The sequence below is a fragment of the Sciurus carolinensis genome, chromosome 1, assembly GCF_902686445.1.
Source record: "Sciurus carolinensis chromosome 1, mSciCar1.2, whole genome shotgun sequence".
NCBI classification, from domain to species: domain Eukaryota; kingdom Metazoa; phylum Chordata; class Mammalia; order Rodentia; family Sciuridae; genus Sciurus; species Sciurus carolinensis.
Window position 1 is genome coordinate 45,816,241 of NC_062213.1, and position 27,976 is coordinate 45,844,216.

General features: G+C 36.5%; 1 protein-coding gene across 1 annotated transcript in view; it reads left to right on the forward strand.

The window, feature by feature from the left end:
- Runx1t1 (RUNX1 partner transcriptional co-repressor 1) overlaps nucleotides 1–27,976 on the forward strand; it is a 130,276-nt gene that overhangs the window by 84,754 nt on the left and 17,546 nt on the right. Inside the window, 5 exon segments of the mRNA XM_047566914.1 lie at nucleotides 784–965; nucleotides 12,251–12,501; nucleotides 16,769–16,854; nucleotides 17,411–17,612; nucleotides 26,488–26,556. Of these exon segments, the coding sequence (XP_047422870.1) occupies nucleotides 784–965; nucleotides 12,251–12,501; nucleotides 16,769–16,854; nucleotides 17,411–17,612; nucleotides 26,488–26,556 (790 nt within the window).

Here is a 27,976-nt window from a genome sequence, read left to right on the forward strand (position 1 = left end):
TATTACATTTGAGATTTCCAGAATTACCTATCAAAAACTAATTCCAAGAGTCTTTATTCAAGGTGCTGGGATAGGTGAGGAGTGAGAGTGGCTTGTACACAGGATTTCTTCTAATGCATAATATTTAGTGTTCATGTATCTATGCTCCTTAGGATGAGGCTGATAGAAAGAAGCAGATTGCTTTTGTAGACTACTAGTGTGTGCTGCTTTGTGCATGAATTTCAACTTGGATGCCTGATCAGACCCACCTAGGCCATTAGTTAATTGTATGAACCTGATGATTATGAAAAAGAATCTTTGTGTCCCTATGTTTCCTAATATATTTTCACTTGAGGTTAGTAATTGATTAAAGATATTTCATGGGATTATCCTATTTGACCTATATAAAACAAGATCCAAAATGGAATGTGTCTGGGAGATGTTTTTGAGATTAATCGGACCATGTACGTATTTCACTACCCTTTTTCTTTCTTAGAGAAAACAAAAGTTACTCCTGGATGAAGCTGAAATCTCACATGCTATAAAATGTATATTGCAACATAAAGGGCCCTTAAAAATCATTAGTGCACTGCTGGTGTTATCAATGAGGAAATGGAGGAGAGTTGAAGTGACACGTAAATCCAGGCCCTATCCTAGAGTTGGCCCTGACATTGAACTGAGGGTGTGCATGTGACAACACACTGTGTTGCCAACACTGCTTCAGAGTTTGAGTGGCAGGCATCTCGGTGGACGGGTTGGAAGCAGCCTCCCAGTCCACTTCTCACTCCTGTCACGCTCTTGCAGGCCAACCTGCCCCTGCTGCAGCGCGAGCTCCTCCACTGTGCAAGGCTGGCCAAACAGAACCCTGCCCAGTACCTCGCCCAGCACGAACAGCTGCTTCTGGATGCCAGCACCACCTCCCCTGTTGACTCCTCAGAGCTGCTTCTCGATGTGAACGAAAACGGGAAGAGGCGAACTCCAGACAGGTGAGAGGGTCGAGGACCCGTGGGCGCATCACAGCCTGGTCCTCCTACCTGTGGTACAAGGACACACGTTTCTTGTAGCTTCACTGCTGGCCTTCATCTCTGGGGGAATAGCAATGATATAAGAATGTGAAGTCTCAGCATCATTTGGCATTGTATATGTGAAATGTGAAGACTCTTAAAATGAAACTGTGTTCTACAACTTATTTGTCATATACTTGGTTTCTTCTCTCTCTTTTATTCTTTTTCTGCTGTATTTAATCATGCATGGTGTAACAGCCTATGAGATGTTGACACTGGCCCAGTTATGTTCCACATACACAGTAGATTAAGATCCCTGGAACTGCCCAGAGACCTCTGTCTGTGACAGACTTAGCTACCCTTAAGTGTATTAGTTGCCATATAAATCAGAATATTATTAAAAGCCAGGCAATTTACAGTGCAGTTATTACATAAGTCTCTGCTAAGCAGTTTTTATGCTACAACCTCTGGAATTTTTCTCCGCTTGATATAGGACTTAATAGTTTAAAATTTCTAAAGCAAAATATTAAGTATTAGTGAAATATTATAGATCTAGCTCCTCAGATGACCTTCCGGTGGTACACCTTTCTTCTTACAAATCATGTTTTCTTGGTCTTATTTATGAGTAAATAAGAGCAGTTAGTACATTTGCTTTTAAAGGGAACTGCTTAATGCGGGTACCAGAGTGGTATGTCTACACAATGATGAGAATGAAGAAGTGGCTCAGGAATAGATTTATATGTCTATTCCTATCCAATCTGAGCCCATTGACCTTGTGGGAAATAAGTACTCTGTGCAGGTATTGAGATATTTCAGCTCCATGTTTCTAGGATAATGTGATGGAAGAATTAAGGAGAGGCTTAATGGCAAATTGAGAAGAAGAAAATTTATTTTGGGGGAGAGGAGAGTGTAACAAACAGATTTAGATAGTCAGGATAAATTTAAAGATAATCCTTTAGGCAAAATTCAAAATGGACATGACCTCAGTTAGAATTCCTAACTGCTGAGTAACCATAACACAGAATATGAAAACTTGCTTCATTTATTTTTCTATATTCCCAGTCATTTTTCCACTGGCTTTTTCCTAGTAGTTTTTATTTGAAAGTATGGCTTTTGACTTTCCTGGTACAATCCGGAGGTAAGCTCTAAGCAGTTAACCTCGTTATCAAAACTTCATATTAAATTCCACAGACACTCAACATTCTTGTTCTGATCTCTAGCTCTCTTGCTCTCGTGTGTATGTGTGTGTGTGTGTGTGTGTGTGTGTATAAAAGAGAGAGAGAGAGAGAGGGGTGGGGGAGGGAGAACATGCACATTCAGTCAGGCAGAACAGTCTTAAAAGGAGTCTTCTGTTTTGTTCTCTGTTTGGTTATTCATAGGCAGTTGCTGTATTTAGAATTCATATGGTTGATCTTTGGCTGGAAATTTCTTTTCAAGAGGAACCCTGAAATATATGTTATAATGGAAAGATGGCAAATAGAATTTCCTTAGAATTAGAAGAAAGAGCAATGAGACTATGTGTGTAAATACCTTTGTATCTTGTGGGAATTTGATCAGAGTCAAGAAAATATGGACCTCTATAGTATTGGGTTTTTTTCTTTCTTTTTTTTTTTTTTTCTTTTTTGCATGTGTTTCCTGCATCTTATTTTCATCTGCATTTTCCTCTTCTCTGGTTATTTATCTGCATATCCAGCTCTACTATATGAAATTTTATAGAGTATGGAGCTGTCTGACAGCAGAGCTTTTTTTGTTTTACTGAATGTTTTGTTGGTGCATATGGTCTGACATGGATGAGCAGCCACGGTGAGATTTTGGAGTCTATTAAACTGGCTCATTAAAAAGATCAATCTGTTTCTGTAATAACACTGGGAGCCATCAGTCACTAAAAGAGGGAAAAACTGACACCTGAGGAGAAAACACATTTTGGTAATTTGTTCATGACATGTCATGAACAAAAGAGCGCTCTATATTTTGTTTACAACTTTGGGGGTTTAAATTCTGTGACAATTGCTGAGTTAATGTACTAAACAACCATCACGTGTTGCAGAGATGGGCTTTGGCAAATTTAACTTCCCGTCTTTAAATGTTATTGACACAGGTTGTATTTCTTTTTTAAAAAACGTTATTATTTACAGAAAATTTATAATCCAGGCAAGCCTATGAAATCTCTTCTTCCCTTTATTTTTCCTGTATACAACAGTGAGAAGTTCTCTAATTTCTTTAAAAAATAGCTCCAGGGAGAGTTCCTGAACAATCGTAGTGAATTTGTAGGTCTATGATAGAATTCTGTGAAACTCAAATTAGAAAGAGACCATTTTCATTTAAAAATCGTGCTTTATTTTTCCTGTCCCAAATATGAGGAAGGAGAATTGTGATTTGTATTTTTGTCACTATGTAAAGGTTAAATGAAATGAACACCTTCACAAACAGAGACTGTAAGTGAAACAGACACTCTTTTTTTTTTTTTTTTTTTAATTGGATATTAAACCCAGGGGCGCTTCACCACTGAGCCATTTCCCTAGCCCTTTTTATTTTTAATTTTGAGACAGGTTTTCACAAAGTTGCTTAGGGCCTCACCGAATGGCTTGAGGCTAGCCTTGAACTTTTGATCCTCCTGCCTCTGTCTCCTAAGTTGCTGGGATTGCAGGTGGACACCACCATGATCTGCTAAGCACCCTGTTTTTAAACCTGCTCACTGTGATGGCTCACAAAGGTATGAAGCTTTCATATGGAGTGCGAAGGCAAGTGAACAGTGAATGCTTGATTTCATGGAGACTGTGAGTGTATAAAAACTAAGGTTTTAGAGCAGTTCTCCTTATTCTAATTAACGCTGCTGTCCAGTTTTTCCTCACAGCTTTGATATCACAGCTTTTTGTTATGATTTGCCTTTAATATTGTGCTCTCACCTGTTCTGCTACTTTTCTGACTAATGATTTTTCTTGCCAAAGAAACCAAATGAAATGATCTTTGTATTGGTACCATTGTTGTTATTGTGGTTTGTTTTCTCTTTTCCTACTACTATCTCAAATGATCTATGCTATTAATCCCTTTCTTATACATCATCATTTTAATGTGACTGCTTTACATTAACTGCATTTTAACACTTCTAGACTTTTATTACAGAGGCTACATAGTTGGATTTATTATGTATTTCTTCCTCCCCAATAATTAAACATTTTCTAAAAAGTGCATTTCTTGTACTTTAGAATTACATAATTGGGAGAGATCTATGGATATATCAGGCCAACTCTTCCTCTTTGCACTTGAGGAAATGAAGACCCAAAAAATTTGTCCAGAGTTACAGAGTTTCTTAGTGGACAAATCAGCATATGCATATGTGTGTGTGTGTATTTATTATTGTTATTTTTTGGTACCAGTGATTAAGCCCAGGGGTGCTTTGCCATCAAGTCACATCCCTAGCCTTTTTTTATAATTTTTAATTTAGAGACAGGGTCTCACTGAGTTGCTTAAGACCTCACTAAGTTGCCGAGGATGGCTTTGAACTTGAGATCTTCTTGCTTCAGCCTCCCAAATTGCTGGAATTATAGCTGTGTGCCACTGTGCCCAGCAAAATGAGCATATTTACAAAGCTGAAATCGTCCAGTTACACAAATGTGTTTTGTGTGTGTGTGTGTGCAGAATTTAAATAAGGAAAACTTACCTAAGAATTGTGGGGTTTTTCTTACTTTCTCTCATTTTTTTTCTTTAATTGCTCAAGTGGGTAAATACCATCACATAATAATTTGAGGTTTTCTACATTCTTTTAATGATAGAAGATCCAAAGTGAGTTAGATTACCTGCCTTAAAGAGTAAGTTAGAAAATGCCAAAAGTCAGAAGGTCCAAAGACAGTCATTTTGAAACCATGTTGTTTGAATATGTAAAACTTACCTTTGCATTATTCACCAGTTGAACTGAGTGGACAATTTCTCCTTTTCTGTAAAATGAACAGGGTGTCAGTGATCATGTAACACAAGTATATTTTATAAAAAATTGTTTTATCAACTGACTAGACAAATAAGAATTAAATTTGTATGATCTATTGCATTTAATATTCTGTGAGGAAAATGTAGGAATTCTGTCTTCAAGTTTCTTTTACATTGCATCTTTTATGCATTCCTCAGTTTCAAGAAGTACATGACCATCCCAGTAGTCATTATTACTTTTTATATTAGTACATAAATCGTGAGCCCTCTAGTGAAATAGCATTCAGTTACATTTATATAGTGAGAAAGACAGCGTGATTGTGGAGGACTTCGGGGCCCTGCACATTCCAGCCTCGGCCTTAATTGGGAGCCTAACTTCTTGCCACACTCCAGGTCTAGCTCTTCTGAACACTCTTCATATCCTAGCTGTATTCGCACTGATGCTTTCTGCTCTTTCCTGCTTCTTATATGTCATGATTGGCTTCACAGCTGTCTCAGTAGCCATCCTGTGAACAAAGGTTCATAAATCCTGTAAGAATGGTTACTATTTACTGAGCATTAGATGTGTCAGGCCCTATATTATCTTTTACGCACTAACACATAGCACATATTTTCTAACAATGCTATTGGCATAGATTCAGGAAGGTTGAATGACATGCCTGAGGTTATGTGGCTTCTAAGAGACCCTGAGGGATTCTAACCCTACGCTCCCAAATCAAACACCTATGTTCTCAAAAACCATGATTCTCTGCCACCAGCCTCTGAATGTCCCAGCTTGAAAACAAAATGCTTTGACTAACTATGTGTTAGGCCCTGTATATAGACTTTTCCTATAGTCCTCTCAGCATCTCTGAGGTAACCCCCATTTTGCATATAAAAACATGCTCTTAGAGGCTAAGCCCACCAAAGTCACATGACCAGCAAATAGAATCAAAAATTGAAGCCAAATTTCATACAACTCCAAAGTCTCTGAGGCTCTTTTGAGTATACATTCTGGATTAAGCCTCTCTCCTTCTGAACTTTCCTAGACCATCTTCGTATTGTTCAGATGGTACCTTCTATATACAGATCCACACAAATGTATAGAAGCCTTGTAGCTCCAGTTACATTTTTTTTTTTTTTTTTTGTACTGGGGATTGAACTCAGGGGCACTCAACCACTGAGCTACATCCCCTGCCCTTTTTTGTATTTCATTTAGAGACAAGATCTCACTGAGTTGCTTAGTGCCTCACTAAGTTGCTGAGACTTGCTTTGAACTTGTAATCCTCCTGCCTCAGCCTCCCAAGCCACTGGGATTACAGGTGTGCACCACTGCACCTGACCAGTTAAATCATTTTTATGGTAAAGAATTTGTCTAGTGTTAAATCACAATCTTATGGAGGATTAGAAGGATCATGTCTCATTCATCTTTGAATTCCCCTGAAGCTTAGGATAGTTACATGTAGTGAGTACTTAAAACAAAATGAAGCAAAAAACTACAGATAAAATACCCTAGTACCAGAAAAAATAAATGATTCAAGATAAATTTAATGCATTTATTTTCAATAGTATATCAAATGACTTCTCCCCCGCTGAGTCTTCATTTACTTATTTGGTTTTAAAAGATGAGTCTCTGAGCAAGGCACAGTAGAGTATATCTGTAATCCCAAAGACTCCAGAAGCAGAAGATGCAGGATAACAAGTATGAGACTTACCTGGGCAACTTAGCAAGACTTGTCTGAAAATAAAAAGGGCTAGAGATGAAGAATTAGGTGCTCAGAGGTGAAGTACCTCTGGGTTCAATTCCCAGTGCCACCAAAAAAAAAAAAAAAAAAAAAAAAAAAAAAAAAAAAAAAAAAAATCTCTGAAATACAACAATGAAAACAGCCTTGAATGGCCCAGGAACCGAATACCAAGATGGATTCACTGACCAGAGAACTCTGGAAGGCTCTAATCAAACCTGCAAATGAATTAGAATCTGGATGGTTCCAAACTGCAGGAAGAAATGGAAAATTTCAGCAGTGACAGAGATTAGGAAACACAAGGAGGATAGCCAGTAACAGGCAGTGTAACCCTTGAACAGATGGCCAGTGTCAGGAGACAGGTGACTGAAGAATCCTACCTTCCCATCTCGAGAGGGAAGGCTCAGGCGGATCTGTGAACCTGTGCATTGTAATCCGTGAAGGTCTAGGCATCGTGTTGGTGGGTCTGGAGTGGCTTGCATTCACCTGCCTCTTAGTTACTTCTGCAGACATCAGCATTCAGCTCAGGAAGTTCTCTCCAAGGTGGTTGTTCAGAGAGGAGAGATTAAAGGCACTTCTCTCCATCTGGCTGGCTAGGTAGTGATGGTTCTGTGGCATCCAGCTCTTTGTTCTCCACCATCTTAATGTCCCCCTTCCTCCAGAGTGATAGCAAAACACAGAAACTACTGCAGGTTGTCATGAAGAATTAGGTTTGATTTTCTTTTTAAGGAGGCAGAGGAGTTTGCAATCTATTTTGTTTCAGATACATTATTCAACATCAAGAAAAACGAATTATGTGAAATTCTTATTTAAACTCACCTCTTTCCTAACAGTTTCTGAAGAGACCTCTTACTAAATTATGTTTTAAAATATGATGACAAGAGTGATTTCCCCCCTTCGACTCAATGTCTAGTCCTTCTGTGGCCTTAACAAACTGTGTGCGTTAGAAAAGGGAAGGGAAACATTTGATATTGAGTTATTAATATCTTTGATCTTTAATAGAATGGTTACCTTCTAGAATTTAGATACAGACTTCTAAAATTCAAGAATAAAATAAAGGATAATACTCGGTGTCTGACAGGATGTTAGACCTCAATGGAATATTAGATCAGTGTCTCACTGCTACTTATCTTCCGGGAAGCCATGGGTGGGATATGGCTGTCCAGGCAAATGGCAAGTAAATGGGGACCAGCAAGCAGTGACAGGACCAAGCTCAAGGTGTCCTGGGACTGAAAGGAGGGGCCTGTGCCACAGGTGCTTAAGAGATCAGAGATAGGACTTGGATTATAGAATGACTTCCAACTTTCTCCTTGGATGATGGTTTGGAAGCTGGCTCAGGAAGCATTAGAAAGTCAAGACCAGATTAAACGTGCTCATTTTGAAGTGCCCATTATAACAAGTGAGCAGCAAAGGCTAAGATTAGCATTTGTACTTTCCTGTTCTAAGGTTTATTGTTATGCCACTTGGCCTCCCCCAGTACAGTCTTTATAGTACCATTTCCCCCACTTAAAAAAATTAATTTGGGGAAGAAAGAAGCCTATACCTACTCCTGTCATTAGGATATTTATCCTCTTCTTCAATTTACTCTTTGGACGATTTATGAGATTTTTCTTTCTTCCCCATTTCCTTGACTATTATACTATTTTATTATACATGTTACTCTGGGAGTATCAGTGCACACTAACCAATCATGCCTCGTTAAATAATGTGTGTAGAGTTTTATAAAAAATCTTCATGTTCTTTTGTAAATGTTCAGTTTATAGATCCTGTTATTGAGGAACTGGGGGAAAATGCCTTCAATGGCATTAAGTGTAAGTTAGGCTGTCTCTTCAGTTCTCCCCACAGATATTATTTCCTATGAGTGCATTTTACCAGGTAGGAAAGTGATACTGGAAAGTTAAGGAATCCAGGGTCATGCAGAGTCCTGAGTGGCCCTCTGCACTCAGGATGTCAGACCTTGACAGAGAAGTGCTTGACTGAGAAGCTAAAGGTTGAAGTGCTCAGATGATGATCAGGAAAATGTCTCCTCATATATAAAAGGAAAATTCTTAGGTAAATTTTAAAACCAAACCAAAACTTGGTTCCACATGTCTGTGAGAACTGATGGACTTCCTTGCAGAGTTTGAGTTATTTCAAGGGCATACTGGTATAGGACAGTGAAAAGTGTTTCTTTTTGCCTAGTACACTTTGAAAGGGCAACAAATTAAAATGTAAATACAGAATTTGGCTAAGCAAATGAGGCATGGATAGCTAAAGGTGTTTCTAAGAAGCGGACAGATAGCAATTAAATTGTTCTAGTCACCATTCTGAATGAACATCCTTCGATTTGGGCTAGCCTAAAAGCTAGTCATGAGCAATTGGAGGAAGCAACAGGGAGGTCCTTTGTAGCTTTATTTCTGTGGGCTGCAAAAGTTAAAATGTAACTGCTCTGTGAGTGATGAGCCTTATTGTTTCACTAGCTCTCAGGAGTGAGGGGACCCAGGATAGGACATGCAAAAGGCAAGGGACAGATGCAGGGCCTAATCCTGTCTTTCAAGTCATCACTACCCTTGCATTAGGGGAAGAAATGCTCCCCCCCTATAATTGGGTCATCAAAGAAATGACACCAATGAGTGCTCATGTGAGGTCAAAGGTAAATAACATACCTAGTCATGTGAAAGTTACCAGGATTCTTCTGGTGTTGTATGTTGTTGATGTTCTCACTGAAACAAAAAGAGACAAAATCGTAGGTTGGGCTGGTTTCACACGCATGGGTCAAAGATGTTTCATATGTAGAAATGCCACAGGGAGGGTGTACATCTATAATCTCAGCTACTTGGTAGGCTGAGGCAGAGGATCACAAATTCAAGGTCAGATCAGGTAACTTACAAAACCTGCCTCAAAATAAAAAGGGGTAGGGGTGTCACCCAGTGGTAGAGCACTTGCCTGGCATATGCAAAGCCCTGAGTTAAGTCTCCAGCATCGTGGGGGAAAAATACTACAGGATCTGCTCAAAGATATTTTGAGGATATATATATATATATAAATATATATATATATATGTAAATATATATATATGTAAATATATATATTTGAGGATATACATATATAAATATATATATATAAGTATATATATATATTTAAATTTCACACAAAAATTGGCTATGAACAATTTATTTGTATGTTGTTTGGTTTGAACAGAGAACCATCAACCCTGGGTGTTTTGATCTGCAGAACCTTGACATTAAGCTGTCTAGCATAATTAGAGTATTGTAATATGGAATAATTGAATTGTCAAGTTTTCAAACTAGAAGGAACCTCAGAAATTATCTAGTCCAGTAGTTTTCAAACTTGATTTTAGCAGCAGATTTTTTCCTTTAAAAATGAATCTTAGGGGTAACTCCAATTTTTAACACTTAAGAATAATAAAGTGGGTTCCTTGAGTTCTTTAAATCTTGATCAGTTGGGGGAAAAGGTCTTCATTGCCTGCAGAATCCTTTAATCACCTCAGGTGACACAGTTTGAAAACCGTTGATCTAGTCCAACCCTTTCATTTTACAGATGAAAGAAAGGTCCAGAGAGGTTAAGTGACTTGTCCAAGGTCATACAGCTAGTTGGGGAAGAGCAAGGACTAGATCTCAGATTTCTTGAGTTCCAGTCCAGTGCTCTTTCCATCACACCACACTGCCATAGTGTAGGTGCTGCATTAGCCTTATATTCATAGCTACTAATAGTCTTCAGTACTTTCCAACTGATGTATGCTGGTAATATGCATCAAATGTTAAAGTGTATTATTCAGAAATAGATAGGATATGAAAATACAGATTAAAATCACATAGGTATACTCTTAGAAGATGAATCAATATCTAGAATGTTTCCTTACACTTTTAGAAATTATTTTAAAGCAATGCATTTAGGTAATGTCTGAGCTATACTGGATATTTTAGTCTGATACCAATGATCAATATGTATGGAGTCAGTATGTTTTTGTGCAGACGTGTACTTGATGGGAGCAGCATTGAGATTTCTGGCCGCCACTCCCAGGGGGGACTTTGCACTGCTGTCATTTCCAATATGGTCCAGTCTCCTGTCTCTAGAACAGTGTCTCCTCCTTTAGCTTGTGGGCATAAGCTCATTTCACATTAAACTCTGCTGACTTCCTTCAGTCCTTTGTGTTCTTATACCTCCCATCCCTTTCCTTTTATTCTTCTCAGTCTGGTTATCTAAGTTGTCACTGGGACTCTACCCTAAAGGAACATGAGGTTCAGTCATTGTGGAGCTCTGTTGCCCCTGATAATTTCCATCATTGTTCAGTTTCCACTTAGATGTTCCTCTCTGGTATTATCAGATTGTCACTAGGTGCCAGGAAAGTAGAAATAGTGTCTTAAGTCCTCTATAACTATTGCTTTATCAACTTAAAAAATAAGGAGACACGTGAAAATTTGTGCTTTACCATGGTGCATGTGTAGAATTTTTAGGAGATTTCCTTGGGAACATAGATGCTGCCTCTGGTCTAAGAATAAATTGCTGGTTCCTGAGGAGAGCCAGCTGCTGTGGGAAGCCTTAGCTCAGGTGCTGTGATTCTGTCAGAGTTGGATGCAACTTGTTTCTCTCTTATCAAATATACTAAGTCTCTAAGCAATGGAGATATTCCTTATAAAATATTTCTTTAGTCTGCCTTTTCCTTGAGAATAAAACATCAGTGATTAGTTATCAGGCCTCATGTATGAAATGCATTCCTTCTGAAAACCAAGTTCAAAGTTCTGTGGATCACATGATAGTTGCTGTAAGACCTAATAACCCCAGACAGGACACACAAACTGTCTGGGCATGTTTCCTCCACTTAAAGGGGGAGCGATTTAGATCTTCCTCTGAGTTGCAGCTAGCTCTGCAACTCAGACTGATCATGTTGGTGACATGAAATACTGGTGTTCCAGATGTTACATCACTCTTCACATTGGCTCAGTTGGATCCTCATTTTCCAGTAGACTTGGGTGATGATGCAAAGGTTCTGTCTTTGCAGTCCAGTTCTGTAGCCACTGGCTTCCGCATGCTATTGAGTACCTGAAAAAGTGGCTACTGCCACTGAAGAATTGAATTTTAAGCTTTATATAACTTAAAAATTAGATAACATTTGAATTTAAAGTCACACGTGGCTACTGTGTTGGACAGCTCAGCTCTCAGGTGTTCTCTGACACAAAAAACAGATGCCAGGTGGAACAGGTGTGCTGCAGTCTTCCAGAGAGTGATGATTTATTTCCTGCTGAATTGTCACTGGCTACAGTCTGTCTTAGGGTAGCTTGTTAGAAGTCAATCACTATCTCTCGCTCTCTCTTTTTGCAGAAAAAAAAAATGGAGATTGGGTTTCCTCTTATATGTAACTTAACCACATGAGCTTCAACTGGAAAGATGTTTGTTAATTTGATGACAAGTGACTCATTTTCTCCTGTGCTCAGTCTCATATCATTTGGGCCTCAACATGGGTTTCAGGGAATTGCTGTAAGTTTCCTGGGAAGCTGCTGTGTTTTGAAAGCTACTGGCCAGTAAAGGAATATTCTGTTGATGCAAGCTTGATACAAGAGTCTGAACTATGCTGGTTTCTGAGTATTTGATGAAACAAAACTCTTTTTCTTCTGCCCCCAGAACCAAAGAAAATGGCTTTGACAGAGAGCCTTTGCACTCAGAACATCCAAGCAAGCGACCATGCACTATTAGCCCAGGCCAGCGGTACAGTCCAAATAATGGCTTATCCTACCAGCCAAATGGCCTGCCTCACCCCACCCCACCTCCACCTCAGCATTACCGTTTGGATGATATGGCCATTGCCCACCACTACAGGGACTCCTATCGACACCCCAGCCACAGGGACCTCAGGGACAGAAACAGACCTATGGGTAAGACTAAAAGATCTATTCACTTCTTTTGGAATTGGATGCTTGAAGTCATTACTTCTCAACTGAGTTCAAGGCTTGAAATCTGATAGGGACAAAGTTTTTCTTTCTTTATATTGTCCCCTTTATAAGAAACATGGTTGGTGTTATTAGCATCCTCCTCTTATATGCTTGAGGACAGCAGGCTAATTTTTTTGTTTGTTTTTGGAGGAGGACATCAAATTTAATAGAAAGCCTTCAATTATGGTAACAAAAGCAAAATGAATTTTTAGCTTGAATCTTTTTTTAACAAGAGAGATTTTATATGTAGTCTGCCTCACAAATATTTTTTAATTTAGTTTCTTTTATTATATTTTTTTTTATTTTAGATAGTCTGAGTTCATTTTGATTTTCCCAGTCTCCTTGATATTCCATGTTTTCAAAATGTGATATGGCATACTGTCTGTGGCTTAATTACAATGAGGAATGCTTGGTACTTTACTTTGCTAGAAAATGCCAGTGATTAACATTAGTATTGTCAATTTTGCATCAAAGATTAGAATACAGAATGAATGAATTTGGGAAAACTTTGTGTCCTATTTGTCTGTATCCATTACTTTTTTTTATAAAATTATGGAACATAAAGCTTTAGAAGACCTTGCCTCTTATAGAGCAAGAGTCTGCCATGAAAAATCAGAGGCAAGATGCATAAGGTAAGTTTTGATAGATGATGGGTGGTTGAGGTGATGGTGTCAGGTACACTGTTCCTGGGACATCTTCAATGCTTAATTTTGGGGGATCTAAGAGCAACAACCCTCTCCCTCTTCTTTCCCCATCTCCTGTGACCATACAACCCACCAACAGGACTCCCTTTACTTCATAACTAGCTGCTGGCCAATTTTCCTGACGTGGGAGATTTGGTGGGCAGGATATCAGAAAGAACAAGGATGAAATCCAAGTAGAAAACCAGAAAACAGAGCTGAGGATACAGAACTCTGGGAAACAGCCAGCCAGCTATCTACGACTGCTGGAATAATAGTGACAGGTTTTTATTTTTGTTTTTGTTTTTCACAGGCAGAGATAGCCTGAAATGCAGAAGTTTGTGTTAGACTCTTCCTTGGTGATTAGCAAACAAGGGCTGCTATAGGTAGTGCTTTTGCCTTTCTATCCAGAATCCTCCAAACGTCTAGAAAGCAGGATGGCGATGAGACGACTGATGCTTTGGTTGTGAGATAGTAAATTAGTAATTCTGGTTGCCCACAACAGTAATTTCCACGTTTATATAGTGTGTTAGACAAAAATGGCTAAGCATATAATTTGTGCTTTCTTAATGGCCAATCTGTCTAATGTTCTCCCAGGTACTGTTTCTGAAGAGCTTTTCAAATGTGGTTTTGCTGTTTCTCAGTCTAGACTGAGACCTCAAAAACAAATGTGATAGCACCCACTTCTATGCAGAAGCCTTACCACTTATTGATGACTTAAGGCCTGAAAATGTGATTCCTCATTTTTAAATAGCAGTGGAGACATCGGGTCACTGTGAGACCAGTTCAGGAGTTGATGTCCTGTTGAAGGTGCTAAAAAATGGTCTACTTCTTAGGCAGCAAATGCTGTTTGGTGAATTATTAGTTACAGTGCACTATAAAGTAATCAGCAAGGAAGTAATTATGCTTATGTGCAATGATTATGTTTTCATCTAGTAATGTAAAATATCCCTTTATGAATTATATCTGTATCCATTGGTTTTATGTGATTTTCTTCAGACCATGTTCCTTACCTTTTAATTATATTAGCTTATAAAACTAATAGTGCTAATCTCTATAAATATGTGCAGCTACTTAACCATCCCTAAAGTCTGCCAGAGTTTAGTGTGTGTTAATGTAAAATAAAATCTTGATGTATGAGTAACAAATTATGGTGTTACATCAGGCTGCCATTTTGAGAATATAAAAATTGTCATAAATGTATATTTAGTCTGATATGATTTATAAATGCCTATTATATGTAGGGACATATACTCAGCAGAATCCTTTAATAAAGTAATTTTGTAAGCAGCATTAGTTTGTAAGTAAGCTTTGGGTTTTAGCCTAGTTAGCTAAAATCTAAAACATAGGAACCAGTTAAGACAATGTTAGTACCAGGTGGCCCACAAACAGAAAATGTGTTCTTTGATGATTATGAGCTATTTTGCCCTTGTATATCCCTATGGTATTATGAACACAAATAAAATTTGTATGGTGTTGAATACTTAAGTATGTGAAGTAAAGAAATTAGTTGTCTTATTTTTTCCTTACATAGATTTGATTCTATCTAACAAATGACCTTCAGAGTTCAAAAGCAGCAGATGAAGCCCTTATTTCTTCTCTAAGTACTTGGGCACAAAAATGTTCCTAATGTTTTTACTGTTTTAAAAGAAGTGAAATGAAGGTTTGCACTATTCCACAACAACTGGATTCCTGTTAGCCACAGACTTCCTATTTCTCATTAATTGTTCTGGGTGTTAGAGCTTTAATCATTATTGATTTAGTCTACAGAATTTTTGAAAATGTTGAGACCTCTGAAGGTCAGGGTACTTATTGCCAAATATTTAGATGCCACCATCATGAAAGTTCCTTTCACATTTTTATTCTCTTCACCCTCTGGTTATTTTCTGTGTTGACTAATTTTAACAGTATTGATTTTTCCCTAAAACACAGGCAACAGATAAGTCAACAAAAATTACATATTTGCAAACATTTCAACTTGAAATATTCACAATAAACAGAGCAATGACTGAATATTCTTCACCCCAATATCTTTTCTGTTATGCAAATTAGTAAAAATTTGCAATTTTCCTTTTTTGCCAATAGGTGGCATTGACAATTTTAACTTTTAAAATATATCTCTGAGTATGTTCTAAATGGACAGGAATCATGCACGACATTTTTATATCTAGCTTTGTATTATCATTTTTTTAATCTGAGCGAGTGGCCATAAATGTTTACTTTCATCAGTTATAGATGAAATTGTATCTTGTAGTTGACTGGAAAGAGTCATGCGAATCATCCTTTTTTTTTTTTTTTCCTTACATCTACATCAGTTGAAAGAAAAGATTTCTAACCACTTAGATTTCACAAAAAGTGGAATACGATATCTTTTTATATCTTTTTATTGTCATTTAATTCTTAAATGATAGGACCTCAGAGAAGAAACCTTGATGTCTAGAAGCCCAAACCATCCCAGACTTAATTTAGTATTCAGATTAACAATACAAGGCAGATCAACCAAAAAGGATTATTTAAAATAGAAAGCATTACATAGCCCAGCACCGTTTCTTAATGAAGGGCATTCTCCACAGTGAAGGCGTAAGAGGAACACCAGGTTTCTAGACATCTTTCATCAGTCTTCCATTCTGACATTTTACCAGAAAAAATATATATACATATTCTAATGATTGTCTTAACTAACTGCTCTCATTCATTTAAATCAGTGCACTTGGTGAACATTTACATGATACTTTTCCACAACAGTATAACTATGGTGCTGAAGAGCATTAATACTCATGGACTTCAAATTAGGATTTTCAGTTTCTTAATTTGAATATGTGATATTTGTTGTATTATAACTGGCATGCTGATTTTTTTGATAAAGAATATCTCATTTTTTATATCTTATGGCTTGGTAAATTGAATTGGTATATATAGCTTTCATATTATCCATACAGTCTCTTCATGGCCTAATTTTATCAGCAAGATACATATATTAGGATTCCATTCATCTATAACTGCTAAAACATGAAAAAAGTGTTTTACTGTGTTTTGGGAAATCATATAAAATGAGTTATGATGTCTATTTTTAAGTCAAGTTTTGAAACCACCTAATGTCTACTCATGATTTCTTCGATTTAGTACTGGGGTGTTAACCCAGAGCCTATGTACGGTAACCACATGCTCTACCACCTAGCTATACCCAAACCACAATTTCTTGTATTTATTAAGAGAGAAGAATATGTTTATGTTTTTACTTAGGGGGTCTTATATGAATAACTTGCTCTGGACTTATCTAATAGCTCTGTCTCCTATGCAAAATAAAGAGTTTTGATGAGATAACCTATAGAATTCCTTGGACATTTTTGTCATTCTATGAAGAAGTCATTGGATGATTCTGAATCTAAGTATAATTCTTGTCTCCAATCAAAATCAAATGTTTTAACATCTTTGAGTTTGCCTACATGGTCCTGGCTATGTGCCAGTTTGCATATGCACTGTGTCCTGAATGCTTTAGGGCAATTAAGCCTTTTTCTCTACATTTGTAGGGTTGCATGGCACACGTCAAGAAGAAATGATTGATCACAGACTAACAGACAGAGAATGGGCAGAAGAATGGAAACATCTTGACCATGTAAGACATCAGTAATCATTTAGGTTAAAAAATATTTTGAAAACAACTGAAATGAGAGGTTATATAATAAAGGCTTAAAGATGCTTTGAAGGTATTGTGTTTCCTGTTCTTGAAAAAAAAAAAAGAATGAATGTGAATGTTTGAGTAGAATACAGGATTTGTTTTCCAAATTGATGAGAAAGCCACATAAGAGAAATATTTAGATCTTGGAAAAAGACCAGCAGGCTACTGTTTTATTTTGAAAAGGTGATTTAGTTTACAGACTAAGAGGCTTACCATTCTGGAAAGGTAGATTTACTAGTTATAACACCTTGAGGTGAAATATGACTGTCATGATTCACATTCATACCTCATACTTTTCTTCTCATTCCCATTGAATATGCTCACCTATTGGGTCCGAATTTTTAGATCTGACCATTGGACATATTAGACTGAAGTTCTCAGGAATGTAATTTCATCTTTCATTATCCAGAAAGAGTTGGTTTTCTTACCCACCACATTCTTAAAATTTGTGGTGATTTGTACCTTCTCCTCTCTCTTCTTGTTTCTCATGCAGCTGTTAAACTGCATAATGGACATGGTAGAAAAAACAAGGCGATCACTCACTGTACTAAGGCGATGTCAGGAAGCGGACCGGGAAGAACTGAATTACTGGATCCGGCGGTACAGTGATGCCGAGGACTTGAAAAAAGGCGGCAGCAGTAGCAGCAGTCACTCCAGGCAGCAGAGTCCCGTCAACCCCGACCCAGTGGCATTAGGTATCATTACTTCAGATGAGAATATTGAACAAGTATTTCCTATGCTGTTAACTCTGACTCTTTTTAACATTTTCAAAAATAAGGGAGACAGAGGGAACTTAGGGGTAATAAGCAGGTATCTTCAGATATGTCTTATCTCCTAAGAGACTGGGCAGATGCATTTAAAGAGATGGCCACAAAACTCAAACCCCTTTTCCAGGTGAATGTACTTAGTTTACGGCAGAGTTTCAAAGCTGAACCAGAATTTTACACGCACCATTAAAATTTGTGCTCCTTTTTAATAGAGCTGTTTGGATGCTGCCTCAAAACCTGCAGAAACCCCATCTCACAGAGTGGGCCCCTGGCTCTGCTCTTCTAACAAGGTCTCTCAGAGATTCTTCTGCTTCACAGCAGTGTTTGACGGCACTGTACACAGGGTTGTGTATTTTCTAATTTTTATATCAAGATTCAGTTTCTAAGACAGTCTTGCTTTGTGGTTGTATATCTTGCATTAAAAAAAAAGTAAAAATAAACACTTCTCTCAAAATCCCTCCTGGACAGAGAAACCTAGATGCTATATAGTTTACCTACTCCACTTAAAAGTTAATGATACAGATGTAGTTCTCTTCCTGTGGCTGGATCTCAAGCTAGAGTGTTTAATCATGATTTTACTAATTATGTAGTGTGACTATTACTAGAGCCATGCCTTAGAAATTGAGTGCTAGTATGTAACTATATGCAGTATTGGTATTTGGGAGTTGTGGTAATAAATAGAATACAGTCCCAGAGATATTGAAAGAACTCTTCTACTGGAATTTTTGAGTGACCTGCAAACTTCTATTTGAATGAATCATAAGGTGTCATCATTTATATCGCTAGCCATTGTGTGTGAACCATTTGAGCAAACTTAGTGGGGATGATTTGTGTGGATCCTCATTCTCTCATCTCTTCAGCTCCATACCTGTATCTTATTCAGGTTCGAGTACAATCCTTGCTGCAAAACAACACCTAATTGTATACATGCAGATTTAAGCTCATGTCTTTGACATAATTTTCACCATAGCTGGTTATCAAAAATTAAAAGCTTGAATTATATTATGTGACTATTGATCACATTATCTTTTCGTTAAAATTATTCATAGCCAATATAGTTACCTCTGCACTTAGATTTGTGGATTTCCTAGTGCTGAATGCCTATTACTCTAATAAGTATTAAATAAAGGAAGATTCCTACCCTCTTAATTTACCCAACAGGCAGATTCCTACCCACTTAATTTACCCAACAGGTATTATTCTAAAGCAGACTTTAAAGACAAAAGGATATTTGTCAGGTTGTATTAAGGCAAGCAGTGAAAACAGAATTAAGTTTGATTTGAGCCATTATTGGTCTAAACAAAGCTATTTGGAGCAGAACACCATAAACATCTTGTTTTTATTTCCTTATTGTGAATAGAAATCAGTTAATCATGACAGATTTGCTCAGGAAAAATGGTAATATTTATTAGATATTTAATATATAATATATTAGATGGTTAATATTATATTAATATTAGATATTTAATATATAATATTTATATATTAGATGGTTATCTAATGTAGGCAAAAATTGAGAGCCTTAAAGACAATAAAAATTTTAGGAATAAAAATGCACAGTTCGGCCTGCTGTGTGGCACACATTAATTGAGCCATTACGTATTTATTGAGTACTTACTGTGCTAGGCTTTGAACCAGTTACCATAATGAAGGAAAGAGAGTCTTTATTCCTTCCTTGAGGACCTTTGGGTCTAGCAGAAGAGAGGGGCAAAGGAATAATGTTGTAGGCACAGGACAGCCACCTCAATTGAGTCCCACAAACTGTTGGTCTTGCAATTATCTCTGTCCATTGAAAAAGAAGAGATTCAGAAATTGATTTGACATTATACCTAAGTTGTTGTTAACCCACCAAAATTATAAGCCACTTTTTACACAGTCACCACTACTGTACACAGATTCTGATGATGCCAATGTGCACCATATTCTCCAGAGACATAAATTCAGTTTCTGTGTTATACATAGAACCAACAGAATAAGCTTAGTTTTTTTTTAAGCTGCTTCTTCAAAGTACACAAATTATACTATTTTTAGTGGTGTTTAATGAATTCATAATTTTGGTAAAGCCAAGAAGTCGCTTCGGCTTTAAACTTTTGTAGTTAAGATTATCCAAAGGCTACAAGATTTCATAGCTTTGTTTAGATACCATAAAAACAGTCATGTTCTTTATGGACACAGACCCCTTGGTTGCCTATTAAGAAACCATCACAACTCTTAAGAGCTACGTAGTGCTCAAGTCCTGGCGTCCAACAGTTTTTTTCCCTGAACATCCTTACTTTCTTGAGGCCCTTGAACTTCATTTTCTGGAGCTAGATTGTGGCTGTAAATAAGAGGACAGGTAGTTTGTAATCATGGATTACAATCGTTTACATTAAGTGCTCTCTCTTTCAGGCTTTGGAGAGGAATGTATTGATGTGTGTAATGAAAGAATTAGGATCTCAGTTGCTGGAAAATGTTTAATGGGGTACATGTGTACAGATAAAGTTATGGATATGTCCATACTTTTATATACATGTACATCTCCTTGTACTATGGTTAGGTTGTATATTTCTTTTAGCCTAATTCTTTCAATTCTTAAACTGTCTGGTTTCAAATGAGACCTTCAGAATATATTATAGAAGAAATCTTTGGTTCAGAATATTGCCCAACCTACATCCCCAACTTGGGAGCATGGGAATGTTTGTTATACACACATTCTTAGCATTTTAAAATTGCACTTGGGGACTGCACAGAGGAGAACGTCACTTCCATGACTGATGTGTTGTATTATACTCAGCCTGGTTCTCACTGTTGAAATACATCCACAGCATTATGTTAGTGTGGGGGATTAGAAAAATAGCATGATTAATCTATTACTAATTGAATTTTAGGAGTTTCCCCAGATATTAAATAACAACTCTATTGTGAATAGCCTCTGAAAAAATTTTAAACACTGAGAACATACTGACCTCATAATGTCATTTCCATTCTTTAAATAAATACAAGTTGAAATCTTAAAGGACCTTTAAAAATAGATTTTCTCTTGAAATAGTAGATATGGATTATTTTTGTTATTCCTCATTTGCTAGCCAGGGAATACTCTAAATATTCAACTCTTAAAAGAATTAGCTAATTTTTAAACTATTGTTTTTAAAAATGTGACTTACATGTATATTTGTCTTGTTAGATTGTATACTTCACCAAGACCCAAGTTAATGTGATCAGAATTGACAGAGCCAATCACTATGGTATCTGTGATTTAATCGCTTTGGTAACTGTCTGATCCATAAAGATACATAGTTGCTGGTTAACCCTTCCTGTGTTCTCTAAGTGTTTGTCTGGGTCTCTAGCTCTTTTTCTTTGTATTCAGTTCCTTTTTCTCTCAGTATGCTACTCATATCCTGCTCAGTTCCTAACATTTTCTTTCCTTTAATTTTTTTTTTAAACTGGCTTTGAACTATTCTAGAATCTATGTTCATTTTTCTATGTTCAAGAAGTCTTCCATATCATTAAAAGTTTTAAAACATATATTTAATGGTGAGTTTAAGACTCTTAAAGGACTGAGATAGCTCTGAAATATGAATGCATCTACTCTACACTTTTTTTTATTCTATGCTTTTTGAATATATAAATATTGTGATGATAGGGAAGCAAATTTAAAAAAATACTTTCATGTATGTGTCAGTAAGGGTTTAGCTCTTACCAGAGAAAGAAGTGTCTGAAAAGTGTTTTGTTCAAGTGAAATGAAAAAAAAAAATCAAACTATTGTTCATTAAAAAAAAACTTAGCGATTCATGAGTTTGTTGAGTTGGTGGAGGAGTTTATATTTTAAAATTGCTCTAGTTGGAGGTGCCAGGCATGGTGTCTGACAGTTGTAATCCCTGCTGCTCTAGAGGCTGAGGCAGGAGGATCATGAGTTTAGAGGCCTGTCTGGGAACTTAAGTGAGACACCGTCTCACAATGACAACAACAAAGGACTGGGAGGCTGGGAATATAGCACTTGACTGGAATGCTTAAGGCCCTGGGTTCAATCTCTAGTTACCTCAACCTCCACCAAATTGCTTTAGTTAGCAGATTTTATGCTTGACATGAAATTAAATTATAAAATTTCCCATTGGTATCTAAATCCTTAGGAAATCTAGCATTAGGTTCAAAAGTACAAATTCTGAGCAGTAGATTGAAAGGATTTGAAATCCTGGTTCCTCTTCATACTTTTTTGGTGACTTTTGGTGAGTCATGATCTCACTGTGCCTTAGTTTCCTTATCTGTGAAAATGAAGATGACACATATCTCTTAGGCATTTTGGAGAGTATTAAGTAAATTGAAAAGTCTAAAATATACAATATAGTAACCTGACCTGTTCGGTACATGTGTTGTACTCCTGGTGTGCAGTCTCAGAATGGTGGTAAGTGAAACGAGAGCTTTTTGTTTGGCATCCACGATTGTAAAATTATAGTGAAACCTTAGATATTTTTTCATCTAGAAAATATTTCCAAGATGGATACTTTATTTAACAGGCAGAGAAATTAGAATTCTGTCTTAAAAATAGTAAAAATCTATTGTATTTTTAGGACCCTGATTCAGAATACATGACTGCAGAAAAATAGTTTTCCTCCAACCACAGAAATACTATTCAACTTCTATACTATCAGAATATGCAAACAACAAGTTACTCAGAATATATCTGCATATAAAAGTTGTGAAGTTTTATACACTTATATTGATTCCTTTAAATCCCATCATGGAATTCAACCCATGACCACTCAGCTGACTTTATAATGCAAATGCCTGCTGTGTTTAAAAAGTCTACTTTAACAATATTGGGTTTTAAAAGACTGTTAAATAAGTCCATCTTTTAAAAACAAAGAGATGGTTATCTCCTGGTACATTATATTTATTGTTAAAGATGGAAATTCTAAAGCAGTTAACTAGTTTCTAGTTTGGGTTTGGGCTTGTGTTGAGGTTTCTGAATGTATTACCCTTAAAAACAAAACTAAGTGGCATTTGTACAGATGAAATCACTTAACCTTTCTCTTGATGGTTTTTGTAATAGATATTATCATGATCACAGCCTCATTCTGCCCACTACAGGATGAAGGCCATACCTAGGTGCTGCCAAGCTTTGAGCATTGCTGTCCTGGGTCATGTGAGGTCACATTGGTTCTCCAAAGGCTGTCAGCTCATCCCTTCATGTATATTGATGGCGGCCCTTGCTGTATCTAGTATCCAATGGTCTCCATTCTGTCGTAAGTGTAGTGCATCTTCCATCTCTTTCATACATCAAAGATTGCCCTTTCTGTTCATTCACATGTCTTACAACTTTATCCTTCATTCTGACTCGGTCCCCTTTCTTCACTGATGTATGTTAGCTTAAGTAGGCTGCTCTGGTCCTCTTTCCTTCCCACCTCCAAGCAATTTGCATCTCAAAACATACTAAACTTGATTTAGATGTACTTTTCTCTAATTTTCCCATCTTTCAGTACTTAGATATTTGTACATGTCTCACATTTTAAACTATCTCCTATTGGTTCTCCTGTCTTTGTTTCTACTACTCTATTTTAGAACAACTATTCATTTTTATAGCAACAGGTATCTTATAGGTAGTAAAGGGCTCATAGTTAAACATCAGCTCTTTAGAGTTCAACCTTGGAATATTAGGGTGTTTTCCTTTGTTTGTCTAGATTACCAATATCCTAAAATAATAAATTCTTGGGAGAGTGGTCTCTTGCTCTCTTATTTATCAACTCCAGAATTTTTTTTTAATCTTTTAAACTCAGTTTTGCCTATATAGATTCTGCTATTGGTACTGCTTAATCAGAAAAGATATTAAATGTATTAATTGATTTCTGTAGCTGTTGCAGTCTTTAATATTCAGGGAATCAAACAGATGGAGAAGTAGCCATCCCTGGACTTGCCATTGTCAGACATGATGTTTAGCAAGGATGCAGTTACTTAGAACTGGAGAAGATATTGTAAAATGTGTACATATAATTATTTCCCTTTAAGTTTGGGTATTTTGAAAATACATACTTTCACAAAGCAGAATAGGATTGATAAAGCTGTTTTGCCTGATTGGCATTGGTCTATGTGAATGTGGCAGCATGTCTTTGAGACATGTAGGGAGCTCAGCCGAGGTGAAACCCTGCATAGCATCTCAGTGTGACTTGTGAACCCTCAGGATGCCTACTGTAGAGTGTATGGAAGGTGGAAGGTTGACTGAACCCTGAATGCTAATGTTTGACCAAATGTGAGGCTATAAACATTCATGAGTTCTAAGTAAAATTTATAAAAATGTTGTATAAGAAATTTGAGACTTTGCTTCTAAGGACAAAGACAGTGAATTGCAGTTGCAAAAATAAATTTGTATCTCTTAAGTGACATATACTCTGGGAGTTAAAAAAAATTAGCTTCCTGTGTTTTGCTTAATTGAAGCCCCTCCAGTTGTTTTGCTTTCTTTACAGTTTTGTGCTATTTGGTTAAGTGCTGGAAGGGGAAAAACAGGTTTATGATGCTTTCTTCATCTTCATTATCTGTAAGAAAATAAGTATGTATCTATTCTTAGTGGCCAGCCTGCTAAACAATAGTAATGATGAAGATAATAAATAGCAAGCAATGTGTAGTGAGAGTGTAGCCAAGCATGTAGTAGGAGCACCTTCTTCAATCCTCAGATGTAGTGTTGCCTCTCCCTTACACATGAGGCACCTGAGGCAGGGGGAAGCTAACTTCTCAGTGTCATCTAACTAGGAGTTGATAAAGCTAAAACTCACCTCCACTAGGTTTTAGAACTCTCATCTCTTTATGCTGCCTGGGACTAGCAATTAGTATCATTCATGCATGCACTTTGGATAACTTAGCATCACTTTTCCTTAATGTTTGGTTCTTGAGAAAAAAAATTGCTGCTTTGGAAAAGGCATTTTTTTTTCTATCTTTACACTTTACTGATCTATTCTTATCCAAAATTACTTATACAAGTTGAAGTCTTTTATCCTTAAAAATTGTCTTTACAAGTTGTCATAAGTATATCTTTCTGTTTCACTGTACAGGGCTAAATGTGAATTTCATAGCACTTTATTTCTTCTGGAAATAGTTACAGTGCTAAGGAAGGTAATCTTGAAAAACCTAATTAACTATGTCCTATTTCCTTTAAGTTGTATATGCACCAGTTTTATCTAGCTTTCTTTAAGAATGAAAATTGTTTCAGAAAGAACCTTTTGGTTTTTGTCATTTACTTTGTGGAAATGAATGTGCATATGAAAATGCATGGATATTTCCAGTCCATCTGATTATTCAGTAGTCATGAAATTATAATGTAAACTTTTAAAAAGAAACTCCTTGGAATAAATTTAGACTTAAGAAAATATTGCACAGATAGTATGGAGAGTTCTGTGTATCCTTCACCAAACTGTTATAAACTTTTTCTAGTTTAACATAGTTGGGGAAATCTAGTGTTCTGGCCAGCTGATAAACTATGTACCCTACATGGATTCAGAACATTCATTTGTATCTAAAGCATTTAAATGTAATGACATATACTTAACTAAATTGATTGTGCTCTTTCCTTCTTTCTTCATGTTCTCTAGCTGCATAAAATATAATATGCTGAACTGAATTTCTTTTGATCTTTAACATATCATTAGATAAAGTACTACTTAAAAATATCAGTCTGTTAACTTTGCATTTCTTTTAAATATAGAGAAGATTTCAGTTCTACTTGAAATTTAGGGTTGATTATTTATTATATTTTGTAAAAATATAATAAACTTCTAAATATAGAACTTCTAAATATGTAGGCTTTCATTGGATATCCAATATAGGCTGGGCACGGTGGCACGCACACACCTGTAACCACAGCAACCTGGGAGTCTGAATCATAAGTTTGAGGTCAGCCTCAGCAATCTAGGGAAACCCTAAGCAACTGAATGAAATCCTGTCTCAAAAAAGGACTGAGGATGTAACTCAATGATAAAGTGCCCTGGATTCAATCACTAGTTACCATCCCTGCAGAAAAAAAAAATCCAATATGGAAGACATGATATGCAGATTTTAGCTATAGATGTCCTTGTATGTTTAAGCATTATATAAAAAATTATAAAATGTTCATGCCATTTCTGTGGACATGTTCTTTTGAAAGTTAGCACTCCTATGTCTACTTTATTATGCATTTCCTCAAACCTTTAAATTTTGACAGCATAAGAAACAGCAGTTGAAGTCTTTTATCCTTAAAAATTGTCTTTAAAAGTTGTCATAAATACATCACTTCCTTTTCTGGAACCCACATACCAGATTCTGTTTGGCCAGCTTAATGTCTGTGAATTCATTCTAATGAGTCTTGTTTTCACTGATGTCAAATCCATATGATCTAATTTGTGTGAACAATTTTGCTCAGTGAGAATTTTAAGAAGTAATTAAGTATGAGAATGGGTTAGCCATCCAGTAGGGTTGAACATTTATTGAAAGGTGATAGTATTAGAGTTTGACTTTTGAAAGGAAAAGTAAAAAAATATAATTTATTCAACAATATAAAACAGAAATCATCACAGTAAGAGAGTCTGGGAAGAGTGTTCCCAAATAACATGTGGTATAAAGAAATAAAGTTGCTTTGGATTTGAGCATATGAGGCATTTAGACCAATGACCCTCTCTTTCCTGGGCTTTGATGACTCTTGCTATTTTTGTGTATTTTCTAGAAGTAAAGTGGTCAGCCTTTCAAAACTGCATTTTTGTGGCAAAGCCAAGAGAAGGGGCATTGGCTTGCTTTACTGTGTAAGGACATGATGATGCTGATGGTACTCTTCCTTCTCTCCACCCCCTTCCCACCCACTTCATAGATGCACATCGGGAATTCCTTCACAGGCCTGCGTCTGGATACGTGCCAGAGGAGATCTGGAAGAAAGCTGGTAAGAATTGTTTAAAAACACGAATTTAGTGTTCTGGCAGCTGTGTGCAGTTGTTAATGCAGTGATGTGAAGAATGACAAGAAAGGACTTTACTGCTAACAACAATAGCAAAAACAAAACAAAACAAAAAACCACAAAACAAAACAAAAAAACCTCATTAATATTCTTAAACCAGGCCTGATTAAAACATGAAATAGTTTTTATTTTAGTAGCATCTGCTAGTGCCATTATAATTGAAAGGCTGGCAATATTTCCTTTATAAACCCATTTTTTTTTCAGGAACTATAATGGTTTCAGGCTGGAATTTGGCATAGGAGGTCTTAGCTTACATGCAGTTTTCTTTGATGAAAAAAAAAAACGTTTTAGAAATTAAATTGCACACTTCAGCATTTTTCTCTTTATTCTTCAGAAACAAAATCACATCAAATCTAGTTGACTTGTTGAGGAACGTGTTAAGAATTTTTTTGTTGTTGTTAACAATTAGCTTTAAAATTGATCTTTTGTGTTAGATAATATTCTTGGATCAGAGTTAAATTAGGTTTTAAGTTGAATGACAAAAGTTTCTAACCTTTTGTCTCTCCTTGCCATATGCACTGTCCGCTTTCCAGTTAGGGGTATTGCTCTATATTTTGTTGTAGATTTGAAGCTTCTCCTGACCCCTTAACTGGGGGCTTAAAGAAGTTTAGATGTGGCAGAATTTTGGTGGAACTCCAGCTACAGAAAAAATTGTATAAAACTCGACTAGGTTCTGAGCTGCTGTAACTCCAACTGTTAGAATAGTTTGAGTTGGGAAAATGGGAAGTGCCATTTGTGCAGTCAGTGGGTTTAAGTGTGGTAGCACTAATGGAAGAGTCAAGGCAAAAGTTTTTTTCTACTAAAGATTTCCCTTTGGGTTTTGATTTGACTCAGCTATGTTTGTAGTTCTCTGCAATTTGCTGAATCTCTGGTCACTTGTATCTTATCCAAATATAGATTTTCTAAGAAATTCCAGCTTTTAGTATTTATTTGTTGTTATTTTTGCAGTAATGGGTATTGAACCCAGGGCCACTCTACCACTGAGCCACATCCACAGTCTTTATTTTACTATTTTATTTTGAGACAGGGTCTCACTAAGTTGCCAAATCTGTCCTTGAACCTGTGATCCTCCTGCCTCAGCCTCCACAGTAGCTGGTATGCTGGGCTGATGTATCAGTTTTTATAACAGTGATAAGAAGTTTTCAAATCTGATAATATTCTTAGTAGTTTAGATTAAGAACTGGAAAGTTCTCTTGCTTGTCAATATGCAAATCAGATAAATTCATTCAGCTTCAATATTAAAATGTGTCTGTTGCTTACCTATATAGGATTACCTAATTTAAGGTAATAGTCCATGATTTTTCCAAGCTGTTCAAAATATGCTGAATGCCAAATACCTGAGAGA